Source organism: Emys orbicularis, chromosome 4, assembly GCF_028017835.1.
Source record: "Emys orbicularis isolate rEmyOrb1 chromosome 4, rEmyOrb1.hap1, whole genome shotgun sequence".
Classification (NCBI taxonomy): domain Eukaryota; kingdom Metazoa; phylum Chordata; order Testudines; family Emydidae; genus Emys; species Emys orbicularis.
In genome coordinates, this window is record NC_088686.1 from 74,716,823 (window position 1) to 74,741,925 (window position 25,103).

The following is a 25,103-nucleotide window of genomic DNA, read 5'->3' on the forward strand; positions in this document are numbered from 1 at the left end:
TGGAACAAAGACTGTACCAGGGGAAAGGATTGGGCCCAGACTAGAAGGAGGCTAGTCTGTCAAAGAAGCTTGTTGGAACATCTCTGGGGGTGAGATTTACCTGCATTTAGTTTTTTCTGTATTAGGCTTAGACTTGTGTGTTTTTGATTTATTTTGCTTAGTAGTTTACTTTGTTCTGTCTGTTATTACTTGGAACCACTTAAAGCCTACTTTTTGTATTTAATAAAATCACTTTTTACTTATTAATTAAGCCAGAGTATGTATTAATACTTGGGGGTGGGGGGCAAACAAATGTGCATCTCTCTCAATCAGTGTTATAGAGGATGAACAATTTATGAGTTTACCCTGTATACACTTTATACATGGATTTATTTGGGGTTTGGACTCCATTAGGAGCTGGACATCTGATTGCTGGAGACAGGGGCACTTCTTAAGCTGTTTTCAGTTAAGCCTGCAGCTTGTGGGGGACGTGGTTCAGACTTGGATCTGTGTTTGCAACAGGCATGCGTCAAACAAGGCAAGGTACTGGAGTCTCACGCTGGCAGGGAAAACGGGCTCAGAGGTAGTCCCAGCACACCAGGTGGCAGTCCCAAGGGGGTTTCTGTGACCCAATCCGTCACACTTACATTCCTAATTTTTTTTTTTTAAATGACTGATGTTTGTACAGGTAACACCCAGAGAGTAAGCAACAGTAAATCAAATTTTAGGAGAGAAATTTAAGGCTGAAAAAAGTTGCTACTTAAATATTTGTTCGTCAAAATGTTAGCATGAAAACAAATTCTTAAATTAATTGATGTTTAAATCCGTCTAGATGGAACTATTTACTTTTATTTATTTCAATTTGGAAAAAAAAAAAACCACCACTAACCAGAGTTCTAGGCTCGTGTAATTTGAAAAAATAAAACTATACCTCACTGATTATTTGGATCATTGGTGTGCCCTCTATAGGTTTGTCTATACAGCAAGTGGCAGCAAGTCTCAAAGCCCGGGTCAACAGACTTGAGCTCACACTATGGCACAAAAAAGAGCTATGTAGACATTGCAGCTCAGGCTGGTGCTCAGACTCTGAAGCCTTTCCCTAGGCTTCATAGCCTAGCCTGACCTGCAAAATCATCACAACTATTTTTAGCGCTGCAGCATGAGTCCCGTGAGCCCAAGACTGTCAATCCGAACTCTGAGACTCGTTGCTGCTCACTGGGTAGATGTACCTGAAGGAGATCAAAGAGGTCTCACTCAGCTCTCCTCACCGCACAGTATTAAGGCATTATTTCACACCAAAGCAGTCAGTTAGAATAATAATCACTTACACTGACAGTGCAAAATTCTCAGAAGTGGCTAAGAGCTTAGGCATTTGTGAAAATTTTACCCATAGTGCTTTTCACCCCCACTAACCACTATATATACAGGAATCGCGTCACTCAATGAAATTAAGCTACCCTGCAATGCAGTATCTGTTTAATACAAATTAAGGCAACAATTAGGACAGGATGTGAACGTGAATCCTGTATCTAAAAAAAACTGCATGGGAAACTCAAGGAGACAGCTTTATGTGTATGTACTGCATCATCATGATACATACCATCACACCCAAGGGGAAGAATTAGAAAATTACAACTGCATCTGAAGAAGTGAGGTTCTTACCCACGAAAGCTTATGCTCCCAATACTTCTGTTAGTCTTAAAGGTGCCACAGGACCCTCTGTTGCTTTTTACAGATTCAGACTAACACGGCTACCCCTCTGATACTTAAAATCACAACTGTAGAAATATTGGTTTGAATAGAGGTACAGGAAGACAGGTAGTGTTTCCGACTTAAGCAGGGTCCTTAGTTTGGGAACAGTTTTCAATCCATTATGTATTATTTCATGACAATATGGAGATTTCACACCTCAATTACAGATACAGAATCAATTAACTGAGAGCTAAAGCTAAGTCTTTGCAGAGTCCTGTTAAATTGGTCTGACCATTCCACAGTTGTGGAAACTGTTATATTCACATCTTGCAGAGGCAGATGGGAGGTAGATTGTGGGGGAGGGAAGGCAGACAAAAGCTGTTGTAGACACAAAGTCTGCCTACAAGAAAACAAACAGGTGAACCCTCTCTCTTTTTAGCTTCTGCTTTCACCAAGAAGCCAAAGACAACAGAGGTAGTGGAAGGAGACACAGCTGTGTTTGAAGCAGAGACTGAAAAGACTGGCATCAAGGTAAAATGGCAGCGAGCTGGAGCAGAAATGTTTGAAAACGAGAAGTATATCATCAAGGCTGAGGGGAACAAGCATTCACTCACTATCAATAACATTGGAAGAGAGGATGATGCGACATATGCTGTAATTGCAGGGAGTTCCAAGGTCAAATTTGACCTCAAGGTCAAAGAGCCAGGTATGGTATCTCCTAAACCACTTTAGCTTATTCAGAATTGCAAAGTCAAGCATTCAGAAATCATGAGCTGGGCCCATAACAATGAGATTTTAATAATAATAAATGTGAGGTTTATTTTTATTTGCCCTCTGGTGCCTGAATCTCACACATCAGCAAATTGTTTTTAAAAGTTCATAAATAAAAAAGTTACTTTTTCATCACTGCTGTTTCTATGTACATCACAGAAGCCAAAAGATAGAAAAATTCTTCAAAACATCTAAAATTTGATATGTCAAAATTATGGCATTTAAAAATTCAAACATCTCCGTTGAGAGAGAGAGAGAGAGAAGAGGGTTCTTAGCCATCCCAGCTCAAAGCTTGGCAAAGGTAAGCTATTCTTATCTGGTTAGAAACCTCATAAGGCTGGTACCTTCCAAGGCAGTGCACCTTCCAAGCTCTACAAGACAATAGCCAATTTCTTGTGCATTTCCTAAGGCTCACTGAAGAGATGCTCCTCTGCACAACTCTCAAGTATATCCCAGAAATACATGGCTTTCTGTAACCTTGCTTTCCATTCCATTTCAGAAAAGTCTGAGGCAGTTCTTCCTACTGAAGCTGTTTGTACCCCAATGGTCTCAGAGTCACCTACACCAGCAGAGACACAACCAGCAGAATGCAGCAAGAGTTCCGAAGGTTTAAAAAAAAAAAGCTAGGACTAACCCTAATCCAGTGGCTCTCAACCTTTCCAGACTATTGTACCCCTTGCAGGAGTCTGATTTGTCTTGTGTACCCCCAAGTTTCACCTAATTTAAAAACTATTTGCTTACAAAATCAGACATAAAAATACAAAAGTGTCACAGCAACTATTATTGAAAAATTGCTTACTTTCTCATTCTTACCATATTATTATAAATCAATTGGAATATAAATATTGTATTTACATTTCAGTGTATGGTATATAGAGCAGTATAAACTAGTCATTATCTGTATGGTAGACAATGGTAGAGATCATCCTTGAGGGATCGCTAATCAATCATGGTTGTATAAAATTTTAGTTTGTACTGACTTTGCTACTGCTTTTTATGTAGCTTGTTGTAAAACTAGGCAAATATCTAAATGAGTTGATGTACCCCCCCTTGAAGACCTCTGCATACCCCTGGTTGAGAACCACTGCCCTACTTGACCCACTGAAAGAAAGAATAGGGACAAGGGATCCCAACATTGATGGTGGGGGAAAACAGGACCAGGAGGAAGAAGACAAGTGATAAGCCCCAGCCAAGTGGGAATAAGGAGCTATGGAAGAAATAGGAAATATCTGAGTGGAGAAGAATATTGAGGGAAACATTGAAATGATGTAAAGGATTCACTGTATAGATTAGAGGCTGAAATGGACAGAGAGTTAATAAATCCAGATATTTGTTTCAGTTCCAGTTCCAGCTCCAGCTCCTGAGGCTCAGCCAGAGCTGCCTCTGGACCCTGTTGGTCTCTTTGTGACACGGCCTCAGGATGGAGAAGTGACTGTCGGTGAGTAAAAGACTTGATTTTTGTAAGCTGCTAAGCTACTACCTTTGTCTCTCTATATATAGTACAATAGCAACGATCTAACAGAAATACTAAACATCACTCACAGCCTTATCTTAACCTGTCTCACTTTCAAGGTGGAAACATCACATTCACTTGCAAAGTGGCAGGTGCCAGCATGCTGAAGAAACCATCAGTGAAATGGTTCAAGGGAAAGTGGATGGACCTGGGAAGCAAAGTGGGGAAACATCTTCAGCTGCATGACAGCTATGACCGAAACAACAAGGTACAGCCAGCAAAGCAGAGCTCTCAATCTCTCTCTCCTAGCCACTAACCTTTGTTCTGGGGGAAAAGACCTCTTCCCTGGTTGTGACATATTTTGGTACTAAGGTGCCCAAAATGGCACACAGTACCGTATTCTAATTATGGATACAGATCTATAGTCAGAGGATCTAGACAAAAGTAGAGGCTCAAGGTAGATACTATCACTCCTCGGTTCCATGATAAATAATAATAGATTTGGAGAACAAAGATTTTTGAGGAAAGGTTCAGCATATGTTCAGTCTGGAGAAGAGTCTGAGTGGAAGTTTGGTAATTGTATGAATACACAAATGCATACCAGAAAGAGGACAGGAACACTCACTCAGCAGTGAATACGGAATAGGAATGCATGCAGCCGGAGAAAACAAAGAAATGTGTAAAAAACCCACATAATTATGATAAAAGTCAGTTTAACAATTTGAATAACAAGAACATCCAACATGACAATAGTAAGGATTTTAAAAAACAAGTTTGGAAAGCATCTAAACTTTAATTCTTCAGAGTGTAAGCCAACCTCTAACTAATTTGTGTTAGAAATAAATGCTCCTTGTGGGCACACGTAACAGGGTTCAACTCACTGCTGGGGCAACCGCATGTGGCTGCATCTGGGGAATTAGCTCTGCCTGGACTGACACACCTTTCTGTCACTCACTCACTCCATGGTGTCTCTCACTCTCTGAACTCAGGGTGCTCTCTCCTTGTCACTCGCTCACATCACAGCCCCTCTTCCTCTCTAGGAGTCTCAGTGCTTCCGCTTTGTGGCTTGGCCCTCCAGCCAGGTCATTATACAGTTTTCCCCTTCCAGAAAAGTTTCACTGGACTAGGTGTCCAAGTGCCATTCTAGGCTGTTGTCCCATTCAATACTGTGCCACTTTCCCAGTGGGGGAACCCAGGCCCACCTGCTACTCCAGGTTCCAGCCAAGGGACCCTACAAACAGCGCAGACCTTGCCTGCTGATGTTTCCCTGGGCTTCTTCCTACTTTGCCATCTACAGGCTTTCTTCTCCACTACCCCTTTGGGTAAACCACTTCCCTAAGGGTCAGGATCCCAGGGCTTCTGTTTTCTCTCTCTTACCCGCAGGTTTCATTCTTCTCTCCTCACTAGGCCCAGAGAGTGACTACAGACTTTCACAGTGCAGCCCTCTTCTGCTCTCCACTCCCAGCTTTATACAAGCCGCACCTACTCCTGTCTAGATGGGCCCCATCTTCAATTAGTGCTTGTCAATCAAGCCTCAGTCTCCCCCAGGTGCAGCCTTCCAGTAAATTAGCCCCTTCTGAGCCACTTTAATCCCTTCAGGGGTGGTGTGGGCTGAACATCTCATTGCAGCAGGTTAATCTGTAACGGCCTACTGCAGGGTTCCTTCCACCTGACTCTCAGGCAGCTGGTATTGGTCACTGTCAGAGATAGTATCCTGAGTTAGATGGACCACTGGACTCATCTAGTATGGCAATTTTCCATGATCTTATTGTATAATTATCCTTACAGGAATATTCAGAGACACTAGCCACTCATACATTGGCGCTGAAATTGACTGCTTTATTACAGTGGGTAAATTATCATAAATTGCTCAACAAAAATCCATTCCCACCATAAATGAGTCTATAACACGAATTCTCTAGCCCAGAGACAGACAGACACCTGGAACACAAAGAAGCCTGTAGTGCATCACTCTCTCTCCCTGTAGGGATCACGCTAGTGTTATGGTTTGTGATATACTTGCTATGTGTATGCATCTCCACTTCCCTCTACTGGATGGAATATGATAGATTTGCCCATCAGTAACACCAATCCTTCTGAAGGCTGAATTTATGGAACTGCTCTATTAGCTGTATATAGAGGCCTATATTTTTTGGAGATGGAGGACCTGTTCCCCTTGGCCACAAGCATGCAGCTATTTTACCTGATGAGTGTGGTGTCTGTATGTATGCAATCACAGACTAGTACAACAGTACGATATGCTGCTATCAACATCCTATCCCCTGGAAAACCTCTGCAGATAATGTCCTTTAAGTGTTCAAAGTGGATTAGAGAAATTTTACCTTTATGACAACTCCTCACCCAGCCACAAGTCAGACAGAGAGTTGCACATACAGGGAACAAAGTGGGGTTTTTAACGAATTCCAGCCTTTGTCTATCACTGTTAATGTTCTGGTGTGCTACATTTGTTTCTATGCATTTTTTACCCTTTTATTTTCTAACTTCCTTGCTCTGTGGGCTGATCTATTTTTTAGGTTTACATCTATGAAATGCACATTATCCAAGCGAAAATGACTTATGCAGGGGGGTATAGATGTGAGGTGTCTACAAAGGACAAATTCGATAGCTGTAACTTCAGCCTGATTGTCCATGGTAAGATTATATGTTTTCAACATTACAGAAATGTGTTGCTAAGTCGGGGTGAAAGTGGGCCGGTACAGCATACTGGTAAAAAGCGGCCGCCGGCACCAGCCCGTACACAGCTGACGTTAAAGCGCTACCGCGGCAAAGGACCCTGCTTAAAGCGCTGCCATGGCAGTGCTTTAATGTCATTGCCCCTTCCCCACCCCCAGGGCTGCCAACAGGGGGTGGGTGCAAAAGGGGCAGCTGCCCCGGGGCCGGCGATTTAAAAGGCCCTGGGGCTCCCGGCCGCCGCTACTGTGGCAGCAACCAGAGCCCCAGGCCCTTTAAATCTCTGCCGGAGCACCGGGCGGCACAGGCCAGGCAGCTTGGATGGGCTGGCTGGGGGAGGCTGACCCCCAGCCCCGCCCCTTCCAGGGGCCCAGAGCCAGGCCCCTGTACCAGAAAGAGTTTAATGTTACTTTCACCCCTGTGCTAAGTTAAGCTCTATCTTATCCTCACTCTGTCCTCCCTGTGTACAGAGTAACCTCTATCCCCAATAAACAGTGGCCACCAGAAGAGGGTGTAGGTCAGGTTTGAGAGGAACTGGCAGAGCTATATGTAGGCCCAAAACTAGAATAGCAGGAGTGCAACAGATGTGGACTGAGATGCATTGGCAGGGCTCTGGGGGAGGAAGATGGCCTCTAGAAAGAAAAGTAGTATGTAATTCAAGCCAGAATTGAGATGCACTGAAACAACAACATGAAGTAAGCTAGGGTTACCATATTCAAACATTTAAAAAAGAGGACACTCCACGGGGCCCCGGTCCTGCCCCCAACTCCGCCCCTTTCCCGCCCCCGGCCCTGCCCAACTCCACCCCTTCCCCACCCCCATTCCAACCCTTTCCCCAAAGTCCCTGCCCCAACTCTGCCCCCTCCTCTGAGCACCCCACATTCCCCCTCCTCCCTCCCGCTCTGATCTTGGTTGGGGGTTGCTAAGTGCTTCCCTGCTCCCCACTCGCCCTGCAGCCCCTGCAACCCCCCCCTGCAGCCTCTGTACCCCCTGCTCCCCACTGGCCCTGCATCCCCTGCATTTCCCCCCCTGCCCCTGCAGCCTCTGCGCCCCCCCCTACCCTTCCCCTGCGCCCCCCTGCCCCTGCAGCCTCTATGCCCCTGCCTGCCCTGCTCCTCCTCGCCCTGCAGCCTCTGCACCCCCCGCCTGCCCAGCTCCCCCGGCAGCCTCTGCCTGGCGGGGGCTTCGGATGCTCAGCGGCGACTGGGGCAGCGCGGGTCCCTGCAGCCCCGGCACACGCCGCACTCCCTGCCCCGCGCTGCAGCCTCCTTCCTGCCGCGCGGGGTGATGGGGCCGCAGGAAGGGTCCCCCCAGTGGCCGGGGAGTCCCCGCCCGTGAGGGAAGCCCGAGCCGTTGGCTGGGCCCGGCATCCCCGTGGTCCTGCGGGCTCGGCTGGGGCGCGCGGTCCGCCCGGCCTCCGGGGGCAGCAGCGGCCCCTTCGCCGCCTTCTGCGGCTGCGCCCCCCCTTCCCCCGCCCGAGCTCGCTACAATGTAGCCGGGCGGCTGGGCTGCGCTGCGGACCCTGCGGGTCGTGCTGGGGCCAGGCGGACCTGGCTTATGCTGCCTCCCTATTTCCCCGGACATGTCCGGCTTTTTGGCAATTCCCCCCAGACAGGGATTTGAGTACCAAAAAGTCGGACATGTCCGGGGAAATCCGGACATATGGTAACCCTGAGGCCTGGTCTACACTACCCGCCTGAATCGGCGGGTAGAAATCGACCTCCCGTCAGGACGCGACAATCGATCCCCGAATCGACGCTCTTACTCCACCAGCGAAGGTGGGAGTAAGAGCCGTCGACGGGAAGCCGCGGAGGTCGATTTTGCCGCCGTCCTCACAGCGGGGTAAGTCGGCTGCGATACGTCGAATTCAGCTACGCTATTCGCGTAGCTGAATTTGCGTATCTTAAATCGACCCCCCCCTGTAGTGTAGATGTAGCCTAAGTAAGCAAAAGGAGAATTAGCCTATATTATTCTTGGCTTTATCCAGACTTCAGTCCCACACTTCCATGAGGACTAATTCAGTAAAATTTAAAAATAAAAGTCTGAGAATTAACTCCAGTCCTAGGTTGCCAAAGGCTCTGTATTTGAACATGGACATTTGAAAAGAAAAAGAAAAGGAAAAAAATCTTGGAAAAGTTCAGAAAGCTAACACTGCGGGAGTTTCTGGCAGTATAAAATTGCAACAAGCATAGTTGACTAGTTTTAGCAAGGGATTTACTCTAAACAGTTGCTCTCGTGTGCCTGAGGACAGCTGTATTGTAAAAACTTACCAATGATTAAAAGGGAAATACATTTAACCATCTATTTACCTCCGGTGTAGAATAGGTCACCAGGGATTTGGCTAAGACAGTGGGAGCATGATTCACCCTTGCTGGTGCAGTATTTGCACCACTCTCCTTCCTCAGGGGTTGTGTTGAGGAGTGGTAGTTTTAATTTGTGACTGGGGCTCCATAGGAGCCTCACAGCACAGGCACTGACTTTTGTTTTTCCGGGTGGGTGCTCCAACCCCACTTCACTAGGAGGCCCTGCTCTCACTGGGCTTCTTCCTGTCACTGCAGGAAGGTCTAGGGCAGGGGTCGGCAACCTTTCAGAAGTGGTGTGCCGAGTTTTCATTTATTCACTCTAATTTAAGGTTTCGTGTGTCGGTAATGCATTTTAACGTTTTTAGAAGGTCTCTTTCTATAAGTCTATATTATATAACTAAACTATTGTATGTAAAGTAAACAAGGTTTTCAAAATATTTAAGAAGCGTCATTTAAAATTAAATTAAAATGCTGATCTTACACCACCAGCCTGCTCAGCTCGCTGCCAGCCTGGGGTTCTGTTCACCTAGGCCAGCAGAGGGCTGATCAGGGCCTGCGGCCGGGACCCCAGACCTGGGGGGTGTTTCAGGGGTCAGGGCAGAGGGCTGGGAGAGGGGGTTCAGGGCAGAAGGCTGGGGTGTGGGGGGGGTTCAGAGATCAGGGTAGAGGGCTGGAGGCTGGGGGGGGGTGCAGGGCAGAAGGCTGGGTGTGTGTTGGGGTGTGGGGGGTTCAGGGCAGAGGGCTGGGTGTGTGTGGGGGTGCAGGGCAGAAGGCTGGGTGTGTGTTGGGGTGTGGGGGGTTCAGGGCAGACAGCTGGGGGTATGGGGGGTGCAGGGCAGAAGGCTGAGTGTGGGGGGGTTCAGGGCAGAGGGATGGGGCTGTGGGGGTGCAGGGCAGAGGAATGGGGCTGTGGGGGTGCAGGGCAGAGGAATGGGTGTGTGTTGGGGGGGGTTCAGGGCAGAGGGGTGGGGGGTGCAGGGCAGAAGGCTGGGGTGCTCGGCTCGTGGGGGTGCTCCCAGCCCCCTGCCCTGAGCGGCTCAGGGCAGGGGGCTGGAAGGGATATGCCCTGTTCCACCCCCTTCCCCCAGGCTCCGTCCCTACCTCTCTCTGCGTCCCCTACGGAGCTGTGTGCACGCTGCCGCTCTTCCCCCTCCCTTGCTAGGACCATCAGCTGATTGGCACAGGGACGGAGAGGAGGAGGGGCAGGAAAGGAGGGGGAAGAAGAGGGGTAGGGGGGAAGCTTGGCTGCCGCAGAACCAAGCTTCTGCCTCCTGCCCCCGCAGGGGAGAGCAGTGGGCAGGGGGACTGAGTGGGGCTAGGGGTTGGGACCGCGGCAGGGAGCTGCGTGCCACTCAAAATCGGCTCGCGTGCCGTGTTTGGCACGCGTGACGTAGGTTGCCGACCCCTGGTATAGGGCATAGGTTGACTTTCAGTCACTGGAGGCTCTCCATCCTAGGCTATGCCAGCAGAAGCTGGTTTAAATTGGAGATTAATCAAACATTTTATAAGCAGCTTCCCAGCTGGAAACCTCTCCATGCTTCTGTTAATCAAGGGAATTTATCTTCTGCCTCTACAGATCGATTATAGTTCATTAATGGTAATATTACCATTTGGACCTTCTCTAGCTCCTTTCAACTGAGGATTTCAATGCATTCATGATGTCAATATTCAGACCAGATTTTACAGAAGACAATGTGACTTTCCCACTGTCAAACTACAAATTAATGTGAAGCTTGAGATAGAACCCCAGACAGTTACTTGCACTAATCATGGCCACCATTCACTAAGTGATTAAGCATAGTTAAAATATAAGATCTTTGAAACAAAAATAGCTTGAAAGGAAAAACTTTTGCAGTGGTGCTGTCTCTTTTTCAAGAACACTCAACTGTTTTCCTTACCCTCCTTTTCTGTTGTACACCACATCAGAAGCACCAGCAACAGGAGACATGGATATCCGCACTGCCTTCCGACGAACGTGAGTAGGAAGCTTGTGCTTCCATCTGGAATTCATTACCTTCCTAGACAAGATCATGTATGAGGAAAACTGTTGTACAAATAGCTATTATTACAAAGATATATGTAAGTCTATAGTGTAAGTGTTTCTAAGGCTAAAATGCCACCCTTGACTCCTAGACATCATCTAAAAGAGGTTGGCTCCTTACTATGCAACAACAATCCCGATCTTCAATTATTTCACAGATAATGAACATAGTTTTTCTAAGAATTGCCCTAATTTTTTCTACAGTGTGAAAAGAGCATTTCAGGTACAAATCAACAGGGGAGCTAATGATCCTATGTTGTTCCCAGGCTGTATGGCTTGGACCAAGCAATGCTTTCCAAAATGGTTTAGGTGAGCCTGAGGATCCACTTGTGTCTTAAGACACTCTTGCACTAGACAGGGATCAAGAGTTTGGACATAAACACTATAAACAGTATATAGCTGATTAATAAAATTAAATATAACCATACTGTAATGTTTTGTAATTTTATTACCCGATTGAAGTGCAATCAATGAGATTTTGAATGTATGTGTGAATGGTCAGGTATATATACACACCTCCTAGACTATTAAGAGCCACAGGTAGGGTTGCCAGGCGTCCAGGCCGCCAGAAGTCTGGTTGGGCGCAGCGCCCACGGGGCAGGCAGGCTCTGTGCCCAGCTCTCGGGAAGCGGCTGGCTCCGCGCGCTGCCCCCACCCGCAGGCGCCGCCCCAAGCGCTGGCTCCGCAGCTCCCACTGGCTGCAGTTCGCAGCCAATGGGAGCTGTGGGAGTGACATCTGCGGCAGCGTGCTGAGCCCCTTGGTCACCCCTCTGCCTAGGAGCTGGAGGGACATGTTGCCACTTCCCAGGAGCCGCTTGAGGTCAGTTGTGCCTGGAGCCTGCACCCCAAACCCCCTCCCATGCCCCAGCTCAGAACCCCCTCCCACACTCCAAACCCCTCAGTCCCAGCCTGGAGCCTCTTCCCTCACCCCAAACCCGTCATCCCCAGCCCCACCCCAGAGCCCTCACCCTTTCCCACACCCCAACCCCCTGCCCCAGCTTGGTGAAAATGAGTGAGTGAGCAAGGATGGGGGAGAGCGAGTGACTGAGGGAGGGGAAATAGAGTGAGCTGCGGCCTTGGAGAAGGGGCAGGGCAAGAGTGTTTAGTTTTCTGTAATTAGAAAGTTGGCAACCCTAGCCCCAGGGCATTGCATAGGTGTTGAGAAAGGCCACTCTTCCCAGATCTGCAATAAATTCTCAATTGACCTAGGAACTCTTAATACAGCTGCCCTGACCTCTATTGGTTAAATTGAAAGAGCTGTTACAGATTTTTGGTAAAGTTTAGGAAGTAACTTGCAACTATATTCATTACTGAAAATTCATTTATCTTGTGTGTAAATCAGTGTTTTTTCCCTAAGTTATCAATAAAAAACACTCCAACAGCCCTCAGCTGTACCACGTACAGTCCACCAGGGCAATATGTGCTATCCCTTAAAGAATTTTAACATGATATTTACTGTGCTCCCAATAGCAGCTACAGTGAAATTTATCACTCCAGCACTTATTTCACCTGAACCAATTTTCCTAGTACAGGAGAAAATCCAGCACAGTCAGTTGCTTGTGCTTTTCCACTAGTTATTATTATATGAGATCTGCCTTTTACACTCAACTCTATCACAAGGAACCAAGAAAAGTCTTGCAGACTTTAACTAAACAGTAATTATGGAATCCATGTGTGCAGCTGGTCAGTCCTGCTGTGATACTGGCTGATTCCACTTGAACATAACTCTACATGGCCAAGCCTTGGTGTCCTTTATTTAGCATTCAACAGTTACTCTTTCTGCTAGCAGGATAACGAAAGCAACAAATCTAGTGCTAGTGAGTGCAATGTAGGTGTAAAATCGTAACAAATCTTTTGGATTCAGGGACTTTTAGGTCAGCATGGAGGAAGCATAACTCCTTCCCATCAAAACCCCTGTCACAAAACAAATAACCATATTTATCTTTGCTCCATCTGTGAGTCAGAGCTGAAGACTGAAGATTCCTTTCTCCTTTACTAGACTGTATTAGGAAGTCTCTGTGAAGGGACTGCACCAGATTTTCATTTACTGCCTTTACTGTCCAGCAGAACGCAAGACACAGAGACACTGCATTACACAACACCTTTTTGCAGAGTTTGACTATAACTCAAGGAAGGCCCAAGATCACCCTGCCCATTTGATTTGCAGGATATTTAGGATTCATTTGTCTCTATGAAACTGAAGGGAGGTATTTGGACAGCCAGGCAAAAACTTGTAGATGACTCAAGACATTCCTTACGACAAGCTGTGAATGTACAGAAGGGTTAGAATGTCTGACCCCACCATGCAGCTGCATGGACAAGGCAGTAGTAATTCTCCCTTTGGAATGGAAAAGGCTCCTTTGGGACAGAGCACTTCTAAAACTACTCCATACTTGCCAGTGGAGCTTGGAGTTTGAGGATCTTAGGTTGTTCTATGAGAAGGCAGCAGAGATTAAACTGAAGTGCATAAATCTAAAGTGCTGTTTTTGTGACTCTCACTCAGGAGCCTGGTGGGAGGAGGAAGACGGATGCCTGCAGCCTGTCACAGGTAGCCCAGGTTTCTGCCAGCAGTCAGACCCAAGCCTCAATGAACTCTCTCTCTCTCACCAGTAAAGAGAATCAGAACTTGCTGCAGATTTAAATTTGAACATCTGAATTCATTACAATAAATAAATAAATAAATAAATATACTTCGCTTTTATTCGTGACTAGAAAACAAAAACAATGATCATGTGAGACAAGCATAAAGCAATGAGACGAGTAGAGAACTTTGATGCTTCAGTGAGAGAGATTCATTTACAGGAAGGGTACATGCTGGACATATGGCACCCTCTTAGAATTGTGACTCTGAAAAATCTCAAACTGAATACACGTCTGCCCTTCTATCATACACACATCCTGATTACACCTCCCTCACTGTTCCCACACAAATTCTCACTTGGATATGAAAATATACCTGTGTGCTATCCCATCCCCCTTCTGTTCCTAGTGCTTTCAGATGTCCTATTTTACAAATGTATAACTCTTTCATTGCGTTTCAGAAGTTAAAGAAGTTTCAGAAGAGCTCAGCACCCACAAAGCTCGGCTCCCATTTAGGCACCAGAAAAAAGTGGCCAGTTTTTCAAAATAGGTAGCCAGGATTTTCAAAGAGCTTAACATGTTGGGTGCTGGGATCTTCAGAAAAATCTGGTCATAAGTGTCAGAATAGGGGCTGCTAGATGCTCAATTCTTTAGAAAAATCTACCTGAATTGTGGATGCTGACCATTTGAAAATCTAGCCTTGAGCTATTTTGAAATCTGGCCTAACATTAGTGACTTTATCTATGACTAAAGCCCTCTGCCATTCAAGTTGTTCTTATCAATCAATACACCCATCAACATACTAGAGTGTCTAGGCACCACATAGGGAAAATTAACCCTTGCAGTGTTGTTCTATTCTGAAAGCAACTATGTAAAAATGGCACTTTTGTAATCAAAAGATCTTTCCCCAATGCATGTTAAGAATCAGATCTGACTAAAATAAGTTTTTACTGCTGTTGACTCCAATTAACCTTGCAGTGTCAATGCAACTCCGAAGGTGGGAGCTGGATTCTATTCCCTCTTTATCAACAGAATTGTTTACTAAGTTTCAATCTGTTGAGGCGGTTTCTTGCATTTGCTCCTGACACCTTAAGTTTCTCTGGCCTAGTGTCTACTGGCATTCAGCAAGATTACTTCCTCTTAAGCAATCAGTGCTGGCAAATATTGGAGACAGAATAATGGGCAACATGGACCAAAAGTAGGGTTACCATATTTCAGCAAGCAAAAAAGAGGACGGGAGGAGCCCCGCCCTAGCCCCGTCCTGCCCTAGCCCCGCCCCTGCCCCTCCCACTCCCCCCCCTCAGAACCCCCAACCCTCCCCCCGCTCCTTGTCCCCTGACTGCCCCCTCCTGGGACCCCTGCCCCTAACTGCCCCCCAGGACTCCACCCCCTACCTAAGCCTCCCTGCCTCTTGTCCCCTGACTGCCCCCTCCTGAGACCCTCCCCCCATCCTAACTGGCCCCCTAGGACCCTACCCCCTACCTGTACCCTGACTGCCCCAACCCTTATCCACACCCCCACCCCCAGACAGACCCCTGGGACTCCCACGCCCCATCCAACCACTCTCCACCCCCTGACAGCCCCCCCCCCCAGAACTCCCAACTCCCCCCCCCGCTCCTTGTCCCCTGACTGCCCCCTCCTGGGACCCCTGCTCCTAACTGCCCTCCAGGACCCCACCCCCTACCTAAGCCTCCCTGTTCCTTGTCCCCTAACTGCCCCCTCCTAAGACCCCCCCAACTGCCCCCAGGACCCTACCCCCTACCTGTACCCTGACTGCCCAAAACCTTATCCACCCCCCCCGAACTCCCGACCCTCCCCCCGTCTCTTGACTGCCCCCTCCAAAACCTCCCTGCCCCTTCTCCAACCCCCTGGCCCCCTTGTTGTTGGCCTTCGCCTAACGTCTCTGTGAGCTTGCTCAGGAACAGCCTGAGCCGCTCGTCCCGGCACGCTGGGCAGCAGGGGAGGAGGAGCGGGGGAGGAGCTCCAGACTGCCAGAGGCGATCTGCAAATGCAGGGAGGGAGGGAGTGATCTCTGCTTCAGGGGAGAGGAGGAGGGGCTCTCTCTGGCTGTCGGAGCCCCATGTAAGTGGCACCATCCAGCTGGCTGCCCTGTTAGCCGTGCGCGCTCTGCGGGGGGGGGGGGGGGGGGGGGAAGTCCAGACATTTACAAATTCCCCCCGGACGCTATTTTTAGCTCAAAAAGCCGGACATGTCCGGGGGAATCCGGACGAATGGTAACCCTACCAAAAGTCTGATTCAATAATGGCAATTCCTGTGTTCTTAAAGCAATAATGTATGCAACACAGGATGTCACTTGAGGGCCATATTAAAAAAAACTCATAAAACAGTTTCCACATCCCCACATCTATAGTCCCCAGAAAGCACTTATAATTCTAAAGGAAGATCCCGGCAATGCTCCACAAATTTCCTGGGGCATGTGGGAAATGTGTTTATTGGTCTACTGATTATATGTGTGAAATCTTTTCTTTTAATTCAGGAAAAGGGGGATTACAACTATATTCTAGATTAGTATTTGCCACTAAATTAGTCACAGTGTATGATTTCCTCTGTAAGCCGAGCAGGAGAAATTCAGGCTCAGTAAGTGCACTTCTTAAATCTATATAAAGGCCAACAAATAGGAAGAGAGAAAATCTCCAGATTTCTAAAAGAAAATGGCTGCAATACCAATGAACATTCTAGAGTCTCCTACTTCCCTTCCAATGATACATCTTATGCTTATGAGAAAATTCTGGCCAATTCATTCCCCATCTCCTTGTGACACTATTATATTTTTCTGTTACTATATAGTGCAGAGGGACATGAAGATGGTGCAGAGCTGGATTTTAGTGCCTTATTGAAAAAGAGGTGAGTGAAAATCTACAGTCTCAGAGCAATAAACTAACCAGCTCTTGCAGAACAGCCCTGGAAGACGTTAAACCTAAAGCAGGTTAAAGTTCCCCCAATTCATAATTCCCTTAGCATACCCTAAAGTTCATCTAGTATGGAGAAACCGGGACTGGTAGATTTGTGAACTCTCCACAGACAGCAATACTTCACCATTACTTACTGCATCTCTAGACTGCGTCTTCACCAGTAAAAAAGGTGTCTTTTACATCAGAGATAGATAAGTTGTAAAAAACAAACCTTTTTTATTTGTGAAAATACAGATGTAGAGACTGGAACTGGAGTAGCTGTAAGCTTTCTACAGCACCCTCTGCTGGAAAAATGTAAGGACTGGAACAGCTGCCTTTGGGATGTAGTGTTTGACTGGAGCTTTCTATTCCTGAGTTGTCACTGGGATTGGAGAGTTGGGGAAATCAAAAATCTGTTTATTATAAACAATTGTGACTTTTCCCATTCTGATTCTTCTTCCTGGCTTCCATTCTCTCTTCCCCCCCCCCCCATTTTATTTTATGACATCTCCTCCCTTTCTCATCCCTCACTGCCTTCCTCTGATCTGCCTACATGTGCTTCACTCTTTTATCCTGCCATCTCAATCTGGACACACTGCTTCGGATTCTGTTGTCTAAGACAGAGAGTAAGATTTCTATTTCATCTCATTATAAAATGCATGAGACAGACTGAATAAAAGGTTCATGTGGTTTGAATAATGCATGAGACTCCCCTTCTTTCACATGTGGAGCATGGCAAATTCCCTAAACCTTGACAACTTAGAGGAGGGTATCACCTACTGATTTCCAATCCAGAAATGCTTTTAAACAATTAGTGCAGTTGGAAGTAATGAGGGGGGAGATTCAATTCATGTCCTTTCCTACACTGCTTTTGTTTCAACCACCCCTTTCTTTTAAAGACACTTTTAAATTAGGCTTCAGTTTCCAGATTCTCTTAATAGTCCAAGACTTCAGTTCTATATTCCTAACCCATTTGCACAGAAATCAGAGATGGAAAAGACTTCTTTGATCACAATTAGTCCATTCACCTAATTTAGAAGTCAGTACAGGATTGTTCCCCACAAAAAATGGTTACTCACCTTCTTGTAATTGTTGTTCTTCAAGATGTGTTGTTCATGTCCATTCCAATCAGGTATGTGTGCGCCGCGTGCACGCCAGCCGGAAGATTTTTCTCTTAGCAGTGTCCGTAGAGTTGGCCTGGGCTCCCCCTGGAGTTGCGTCTTCATGGCACCCAATATAGGGCCCTGCCAACCCCCCATCTCCACAGTTCCTTCTTGCCAGCTGCGCCGACAGAGGGGTAGGAGGGTGGGTATTGGAATGGACATGAACCCCACATCTCGAAGAACAACAGTTACGAGAAGGTGAGTAACCGTTTTTTCTTCTTCGAGTGCTTGTTCATGTCCATTCCAATCAGGTGACTCAAAAGCTAAAGTTCAGGAGGTGGGGTTGGAGCCATCCACTGATTGGAGCACAGCTCTTCTGAAGGTCGTGTCGTCTCTGGCCTGTTGAGTGATCGCATAGTGGTGGTGAAAGTGTGTATGGAGGACCACGTTGCTGCCCTGCAGATTTCCTGTGTGGGGACCTGTGCCAGGAATGCTGCTGAGGAGGCCTGAGCTCTGGTGGAGTGTGCGGTGATTGGCAGAGCGGGCACCTTCGCCAAGCTGTAGCACTCCCTAATGCATGACACGATCCACGACGAGATACATTGCGATGAGACAGGGAGGCCTTTCATTCTATTGGCCATCGCCACGAATAACTGGACGGACTTTCGGAACAGCTTTGTTCTCTCGATATAGAAGGCTAGCGCCCTGCAGACATCCAATGAGTGAAGCCTCTGCTACCTGCTGCTGGAATAGAATACTGGGAGGAAGATGTCCTGGTTGATGTGAAACTGGGAGACAACCTTAGGGAGAAAAGCTGGGTGAGGTCTGAGCTGAACCTTATCCTTATGGAATACAGTGTAAGGGGGCTCTGATGTAAAGGTCCTGAGCTCCGACACTCTCCTAGCTGAGGTTATCGCCACCAGAAACGCCACCTTGTATGAGAGATAAAGCAGGGAGTATGTCGCCAGTGGCTCAAATGGTGGACCCGTAAGTCTGGAAAGGACTAGATTAAGGTCCCAAGCTGGGATAGGCTGTTGTACTTACAGGTATAGTCTGTTGAGACTTTTAAGGAAACAGCTGACCATCAGGTTCGCAAAGACTGAGTAGCCATCTGCGCCTGGATGGAAGGCGGAGATGGCGGCCAAGTGAACCCTTATCAATGACATGGCCAGTGCCTGTTGCTTAAGATGGAGGAGGTAGTCCAGTATAAATGGCACTGAGGCGAGCATCAGAGACTGATGGTGCTGCTACGAGCGGATGGAGAATCTCTTCCACTTGGCAAGGTACATCGCCCTTGTGGAGGGCTTTCTACTGCCAAGGAGAACTTGCTTGACTTGATCAGAGCAGGACAGCTCCACCGTGTTCAGCCATGAAGCTTCCATGCTGTGAGGTGGAGCGACTCGCGGTTCGGATACCGGAGGCGGCCGTGATCCTGCGTGATTAGGTCCGGGACGAGTGGTACGGTGACCGGAGTTGCCACAGACATTTCTAGGAGCGATGTGTACCAGTGCTGGCATGGCCAGACTGGAGCTATCAATATCACCAGGGCTCAGTCCCTGTGGATCTTGAGGAGCACCTTGTGAATGAGAAGAACAGGTGGGAACGCGTAAAGTAGACGGCCCCCCCATGGAAGAAGGAAGGCATCCGCGATGGAACCTGGGCTATGATTCATGAAGGAGCAAAATAGCTGACACTTCCTGTTGCGTTGTGTGGCTAACAGGTCTATTTGGGGAAAACCCCAGTGTTGGACGATTGAGCTCACTATGTCTGGCCGGAGGGATCATTCCTGGCCTCCTCTGCCTTTAGATCCACAAGTTCTTCAGTCCAATCCACTTCCCTAACTAATTTCCTTAATTCTTTAAAGTTAGCCCTTTTGAAATCAAAAACCCTAGTCCCAGATCTATTTTTGTTTATCCTTCCATCTAGTTCAGGGGTCGGCAACCTACGGCACGCGTGCCAAACACGGCACGCGAGCCGATTTTGAGTGGCACGCAGCTCCCTGCCGCGGTCCCGACCCCCAGCCCCACTCAGCCCCCCCGCCCACCGCTCTCCCCTGTGGGGGCAGGAGGCAGAAGCTTGGTTCTGCGGCAGCCAAGCTTCCCCTCTCCCCCTCTTCTTCCCCCAGTGGTGCTTTCCTGCCCCTCCTCCTCTCCGTCCCTGCACCAATCAGCTAATGGCCCTAGCGAGGGGGAGGGGGAAGAGCGGCAGCGTGCACACAGCTCCGTAGGGGACGCAGAGAGAGGTAGGGACGGAGCCTGGGGGAAGGGGGTGGAACAGGGCATATCCCTTCCAGCCCCCTGCCCTGAGCCACTCAGGGCAGGGGGCTGGGAGCACCCCCACCCCCCTGCCCTGAGCCACTCAGGGCAGGGGGCTGGGAGCACCCCCACGAGCCGAGCACCCCAGCCTTCTGCCCTGCACCCCCCACCCCAACACACACCCATCCCTCTGCCCTGCACCCCCAGAGCCCCATCCCTCTGCCCTGAACCCCCCCCCACACTCAGCCTTCTGCCCTGCACCCCTCATACCCCCAGCCGTCTGCCCTGAACCCCCCCACACACCCAGCCCTCTGCCCTGAACCCCCCACACCCCAACACACACCCAGCCTTCTGCCCTGCACCCCCCCACAGCCCACAGCCCTCTGCCCTGATCTCTGAACCCCCCCACACACACCCCAGCCTTCTGCCCTGAACCCCCTCCCCCAGCCCTCTACCCTGACCCCTGAAACAACCCCCCCCCCCAGGGTCTGGGGTCCCGGCCGCAGGCCCTGATCAGCCCTCTGCTGGCCTAGGTGAACAGAACCCCAAGCTGGCAGCGAGCTGAGCAGGCTGGTGGCGTAAGATCAGCATTTTAATTTAATTTTAAATGACGCTTCTTAAACATTTTGAAAACCTTGTTTACTTTACATACAATAGTTTAGTTATATAATATAGACTTATAGAAAAAGACCTTCTAAAAACGTTAAAATGTATTACCGGCACACGAAACCTTAAATTAGAGTGAATAAATGAATACTCGGCACACCACTTCTGAAAGGTTGCCGACCCCTGCTCTAGTAGCTTTCTTCCCCAATGTGATTTTTGCCCAGACAGACTATCTTATCCATTCCATCACTTCTTATTTCTTTACAGTCTACCTCATCTGCTCACGATGGTCTGTTGATTTGCAATGTGGAGCTGTAGTCCCCCAGTGGAATAAACCTTCAAGCCAAAAAGGTCAAGTCTCTTTGCCTCCCTGTTCTTAGGGGAGGGTCCCTGGTAGCCCTGGCGCTCTCGATGATTGGCGACATCAACGACCAGGGAGTCGGGGGTTCAGTAGGTGTATAAATGTTTATATCCCTTAGAATGGGCAAGGTACCGCCTCTCTTTCCTCTTGGCTGTAGAGGCCAGAGAGGCAGGGGTCTGCCATAGGGTTTTTGTTGTCTCTGTAATCATCCTTATTAAGGGCCAGGCGATACGAGAGGGACAGGAGGGTGTGAGGATGTTGATGACAGGGTTGGATTTCTCCACAACTTCCTCCACCTGTATACCCAGGTTCTGGGCAGCGCGACATAAGAGCTGCTGGAGTACCCTGTTATCCTCCAGAGCTGGGGCCGTTGACGTCCCTGCCACAGTTTCATCTGGGGAGGATGAGAAGGAGAGGCCTGGCAGCGGGCCCTGCTCACTCCCTTCAGCGCCCCATGGGTCTTGCGGCACGTGGTATTCCGAAGCTTGTGATGCCTAGGCTGCTGGGGTTGGAAATATTTGTGCCGAGGCAGGCGGTGCCGAAGTTGTTGGCTCCGGCAGTGCCAATATCCTCGACGCCGGTGGTACCGATGCTGTAGTTGCAAGTGGTGCCACTGATGGGAGGGTCAGTGCTGGAGCTGTAGCGGACAACCACGGTGTTGGCGGCGCTTCTGTTGGCAGTGCCACTGCCAGCAGTGCTAGCGGTGCCTGCGGGGGGATGAAGGATACCAAAGACACTAACACCGACCTGGACCTTGGGCCATGGTCCTGTCCCTGGCTCTGGTGATCAACGCAGTGGCCCTTTTGGAGACCCTGAGTGTAAGGCTGCCACTGTGGAGGCCACAGTGCCGGGTAGGGCTGGTGGTCACGGTGGGATCTGGACCTCCTGCTCCTGGTCCTATCGGAGCGATAGAAATCCGACTCCGAAGTCTCCAGAGAGCAGTGCTGAGAGGTCGGGGACTGGTGCGGCTCCCCTGCGTGGGTGGGCCATGCCAGGGAGAGGTATGCTGGGGATGGGGATCAGTGGGCCATCACTGTTGGTTTGCCCCTTGACTGAAACTGGGGCTGCGCAGTCACCGGCAACTTGTCTCTCCTCTGCGGGGAGGACGGCACTGTGAGGCATATAAGGTCCTTGGCTGCCTCGAATGCCTCCAGTGTCAAGGGGAGCTGGAGGTCATAACCTTGGCGGTCCGGGGACCGTTGAGGGTTCGGACTCAACTGAACCCCAGACGTGGCAGGAGTCAACGAGACCCTGGAGGGCTGGAGAGACGAGGTGGCCTGGCTCAAGATGCTCTTCGATGCCGCAGGTCCCTTTGTCTTTAGGGGGGAGAGCGACCCCTATCCGGCCTTTTCTTCTTTTGACACACCAGGGACTGAGAACAGTGCCACAACGAAGAGGGCTTTTTATGGGAGGAGCCGTGGCGGTTTTGTGAGACTTTAGGGTCCTTGCTCAGCACTGGCTCACACACCATTGGCATCGGAGCACTGCAGACTGTCGAGGAAGGGCTCGGCATGGGTTCTGCGAACCTAGGGTCAGAATGCGGCCGGAGTGCCGCTTCCATTAGCAGGATCTTAAGTCTTTGATCCCAGTCTTTAAGGGTTCTAGAGCAAAAACCCTTTCAGATCCTGCACTTGTCCTTTTGGCGGTTCTCCCCAAGGCACCGTAGACAAGAAGAGTGCAGGTCACTCTTGAGCATAAACTTGCCACAGTCCTTGCAGAGTTTGAACCCTGGGGACCAGGGCATACCCCAGAACCGGGGAAAATGTTGTTGGGGGCAAGGGGGAACCCCCAAGAATCACAACAACTACAACAACAAACTAACAATGAAGACTGAAGAGGACGCTACCAAAAGCGCTTGCAAAGCAAGAGCGACAGTTGTTCTTACTGCTGGTGACAGCTAGGTGGAAGGAACTGAGGGGGTCTGGGGGGGGGGGGTCGGCAGGGTCCTATATTGGGTGCCATGAAGGCGCGACTCCAGGGGGCGCCCAGGCCAACCCTACGGACACTGCTAAGGGAAAAATCTTTCGGCTGACATGCACGCGGCACACACACACCTGATTGGAATGGACATGAACAAGCACTCGAAGAAGAATATATGTTCCAATGTTTTGTTCAGTACACTCTTAAACATTCCAAGTGATGGAGCTTCCACCACTTTCCATAGGAAATTATTTCACAGTCTGGTAGATCTCACTATTATAAAATGTTCCCTTGCTTTACAACTAAAGTTTCCTTTGCTCATCTTCAGGTCATTGCTACTAGATATATTCCTTAGGATCACCACGCACTATTCCTCTCCCTCAATATTTAAAATCTTCAAATTATTATTGACAGATGTGCCTGAGTTGCTTTTTTTTGCCAAGTTATACATAGTTAATTCTTTCAAGTTTTCCTCAATGCGCTATTTAGCCAACTCTCTGTTCTTGATTCTAGCCTTAGTCTCTGCTCACGTGTTTTGGCTCCATTTATAATAGAATGGAACTGTGTTTATGTAGATTAAGATCCAGTAGAAAGCAAGTAGCAAAACTCTTGTTAATACAGGATTGAACTTGAGGTCTTTAAATTTCTGCCTCATGGGCCTCATTTATTTTCAGATATACCACATACTACTGTGCTAACTAGATAGGGACTCTGCCCTCATAATGCCATCATAGACAGCACTCCTACATAGGTGGAGCCTGCTCGGAGAGGCTGGAACTACAGCAATTGAACTATCCAGAGCCATGACCTCTATACCAGTTGTTTCTCAACTGGTGGGTCATGATGACCTCCAGAGGGGTCAGATAAAGCAATCATGAGGGGGAGGGGAGCAAGACACTGAAAATGTTATTACAATTCTAAAGGAAAGACAATAAAAATTCCAGATTAACTTCAGAGTGGCCAAAGCCTTCAGAGTTTGTGAGGTCAAATGCAGTAGTTTTGGTAGCAGTTGTATGCAGCGGCGTATTATCGCCTAGGCTGACAAGGCCTACGCCTAGGGCGGCAAATTTGCAGGGGCGGCAAATTTATGGGCAGGTCTTCACTACCCGCCGATCTATTGGGGATCGATTTATTGCACCTCGTCTAGATGCGATAAATCGATCCCCGAACGCGCTCCCGTCGACTCCGGAACTCCAGCTCATGAGAGGCGGAAGTGGAGTCGACGGGGGAACGGCAGCGGTCGACTCGTCGTCGTCCTCACAGCCAGGTAAGTCGACCTAAGATACGCCGACTTCAGCTACGCTATTTGCATAGCTGAAGTTGAGTATCTTAGGTCGACCCCGCCCCCCTAGTGTAGTAGCAGCTTGCCTCCGCCTCCTCCGTGAGCGCGCCGCTGTGTCCTGCTTCTCCCCCCTCCCTCCCAGCGCTTGCGCCACGAAACAGCTGTTTCGCGGGGCAGGGAGGGAGGGAGGAGGAGGGGGAACGCGGCACGCTGGGGGAAGAGGTGGGACTGGGGTGGGGATTTGGGGAAGGGATCCAATAGGGGCAGGGAGGGGGCGGAGTTGGGGCAGGGACTTTGGGGAAGGGGTTAGAATGGGGGCGGGGGAAGGGTGGAGTCAGGGCGGGGGGAGGGGAGCAATTATTTCAGGGCCTAGGGGTGGCAAAATCATTAATCCGCCACTGGTTGTATGGATTTTTAACTCTTATTTTAGAATAAATGAAGGGGGTCATAAGCATTTTTACTTCAAATAAGGTTTGCCAGTCTGGAAAGTTGAGAAACATTGCTCTGTATCATTCCCTAAAGCTGGGAGAAGAGGGAAGTGCAGGAGTTAAGAACACCTCTAATGGAGCCTTCCTTCTGCTTTCATGGTCAATTTTAGTGATCAGCAAGTAGACACAATTTTTTCTTTTAATTGAGAATAATCTCCAGTAATCTCCATCAATAATCTCATGATATTTGACCCTTTGGGTGAGTTAGTTATTATTAATATTAAACTAAAAACCATGACTCAGGAAATGATGCTTTTAACTATCACTGCGTTTTTACATCGCATTAATGATTCCTGAAAGGCACCAAGCCTCTTTATGGGGTGAATATGTGCTCCTTTGAAAACACAACCGGAGAAACAAACATGTTGAACTCTCAAGTGCTGCAGGGAGGCAGAATGCAGGAATGATACCTCTGCCATCACCTTCTACTTTTGTTCCACCTTACCCATCATCAAGTGCTACTCCGCCCAGACGGTGCACATGTTCACTGTCGTGGAGAAAATTTCATTTAATATTGTGCAGGAGTTGTATTTTCTGGCCACTGTAATTTAATTAGCTGGTGTTGACACACAGGTGCCATAGGCCACAGAGAGGTCATGGGGAAGGGGAAGGGAACAGTTTTCACAGTACTATTAAACAGGATAGTGAAGAGACCTTGAAAGAGAT

General features: G+C 48.7%; 1 protein-coding gene across 1 annotated transcript in view; it reads left to right on the plus strand.

Annotated features, from left to right (window-relative positions):
• MYBPC3 (myosin binding protein C3) overlaps positions 1 to 25,103 on the plus strand; it is a 114,699-nt gene that overhangs the window by 9,173 nt on the left and 80,423 nt on the right. The window contains exons 2-9 of the mRNA XM_065404411.1: positions 2,111 to 2,377; positions 2,942 to 3,049; positions 3,788 to 3,880; positions 4,015 to 4,163; positions 6,430 to 6,547; positions 10,816 to 10,864; positions 13,434 to 13,460; positions 16,319 to 16,375. Of these exons, the coding sequence (XP_065260483.1) occupies positions 2,111 to 2,377; positions 2,942 to 3,049; positions 3,788 to 3,880; positions 4,015 to 4,163; positions 6,430 to 6,547; positions 10,816 to 10,864; positions 13,434 to 13,460; positions 16,319 to 16,375 (868 nt within the window). The remainder of the gene's footprint in view (positions 1 to 2,110; positions 2,378 to 2,941; positions 3,050 to 3,787; positions 3,881 to 4,014; positions 4,164 to 6,429; positions 6,548 to 10,815; positions 10,865 to 13,433; positions 13,461 to 16,318; positions 16,376 to 25,103) is intronic.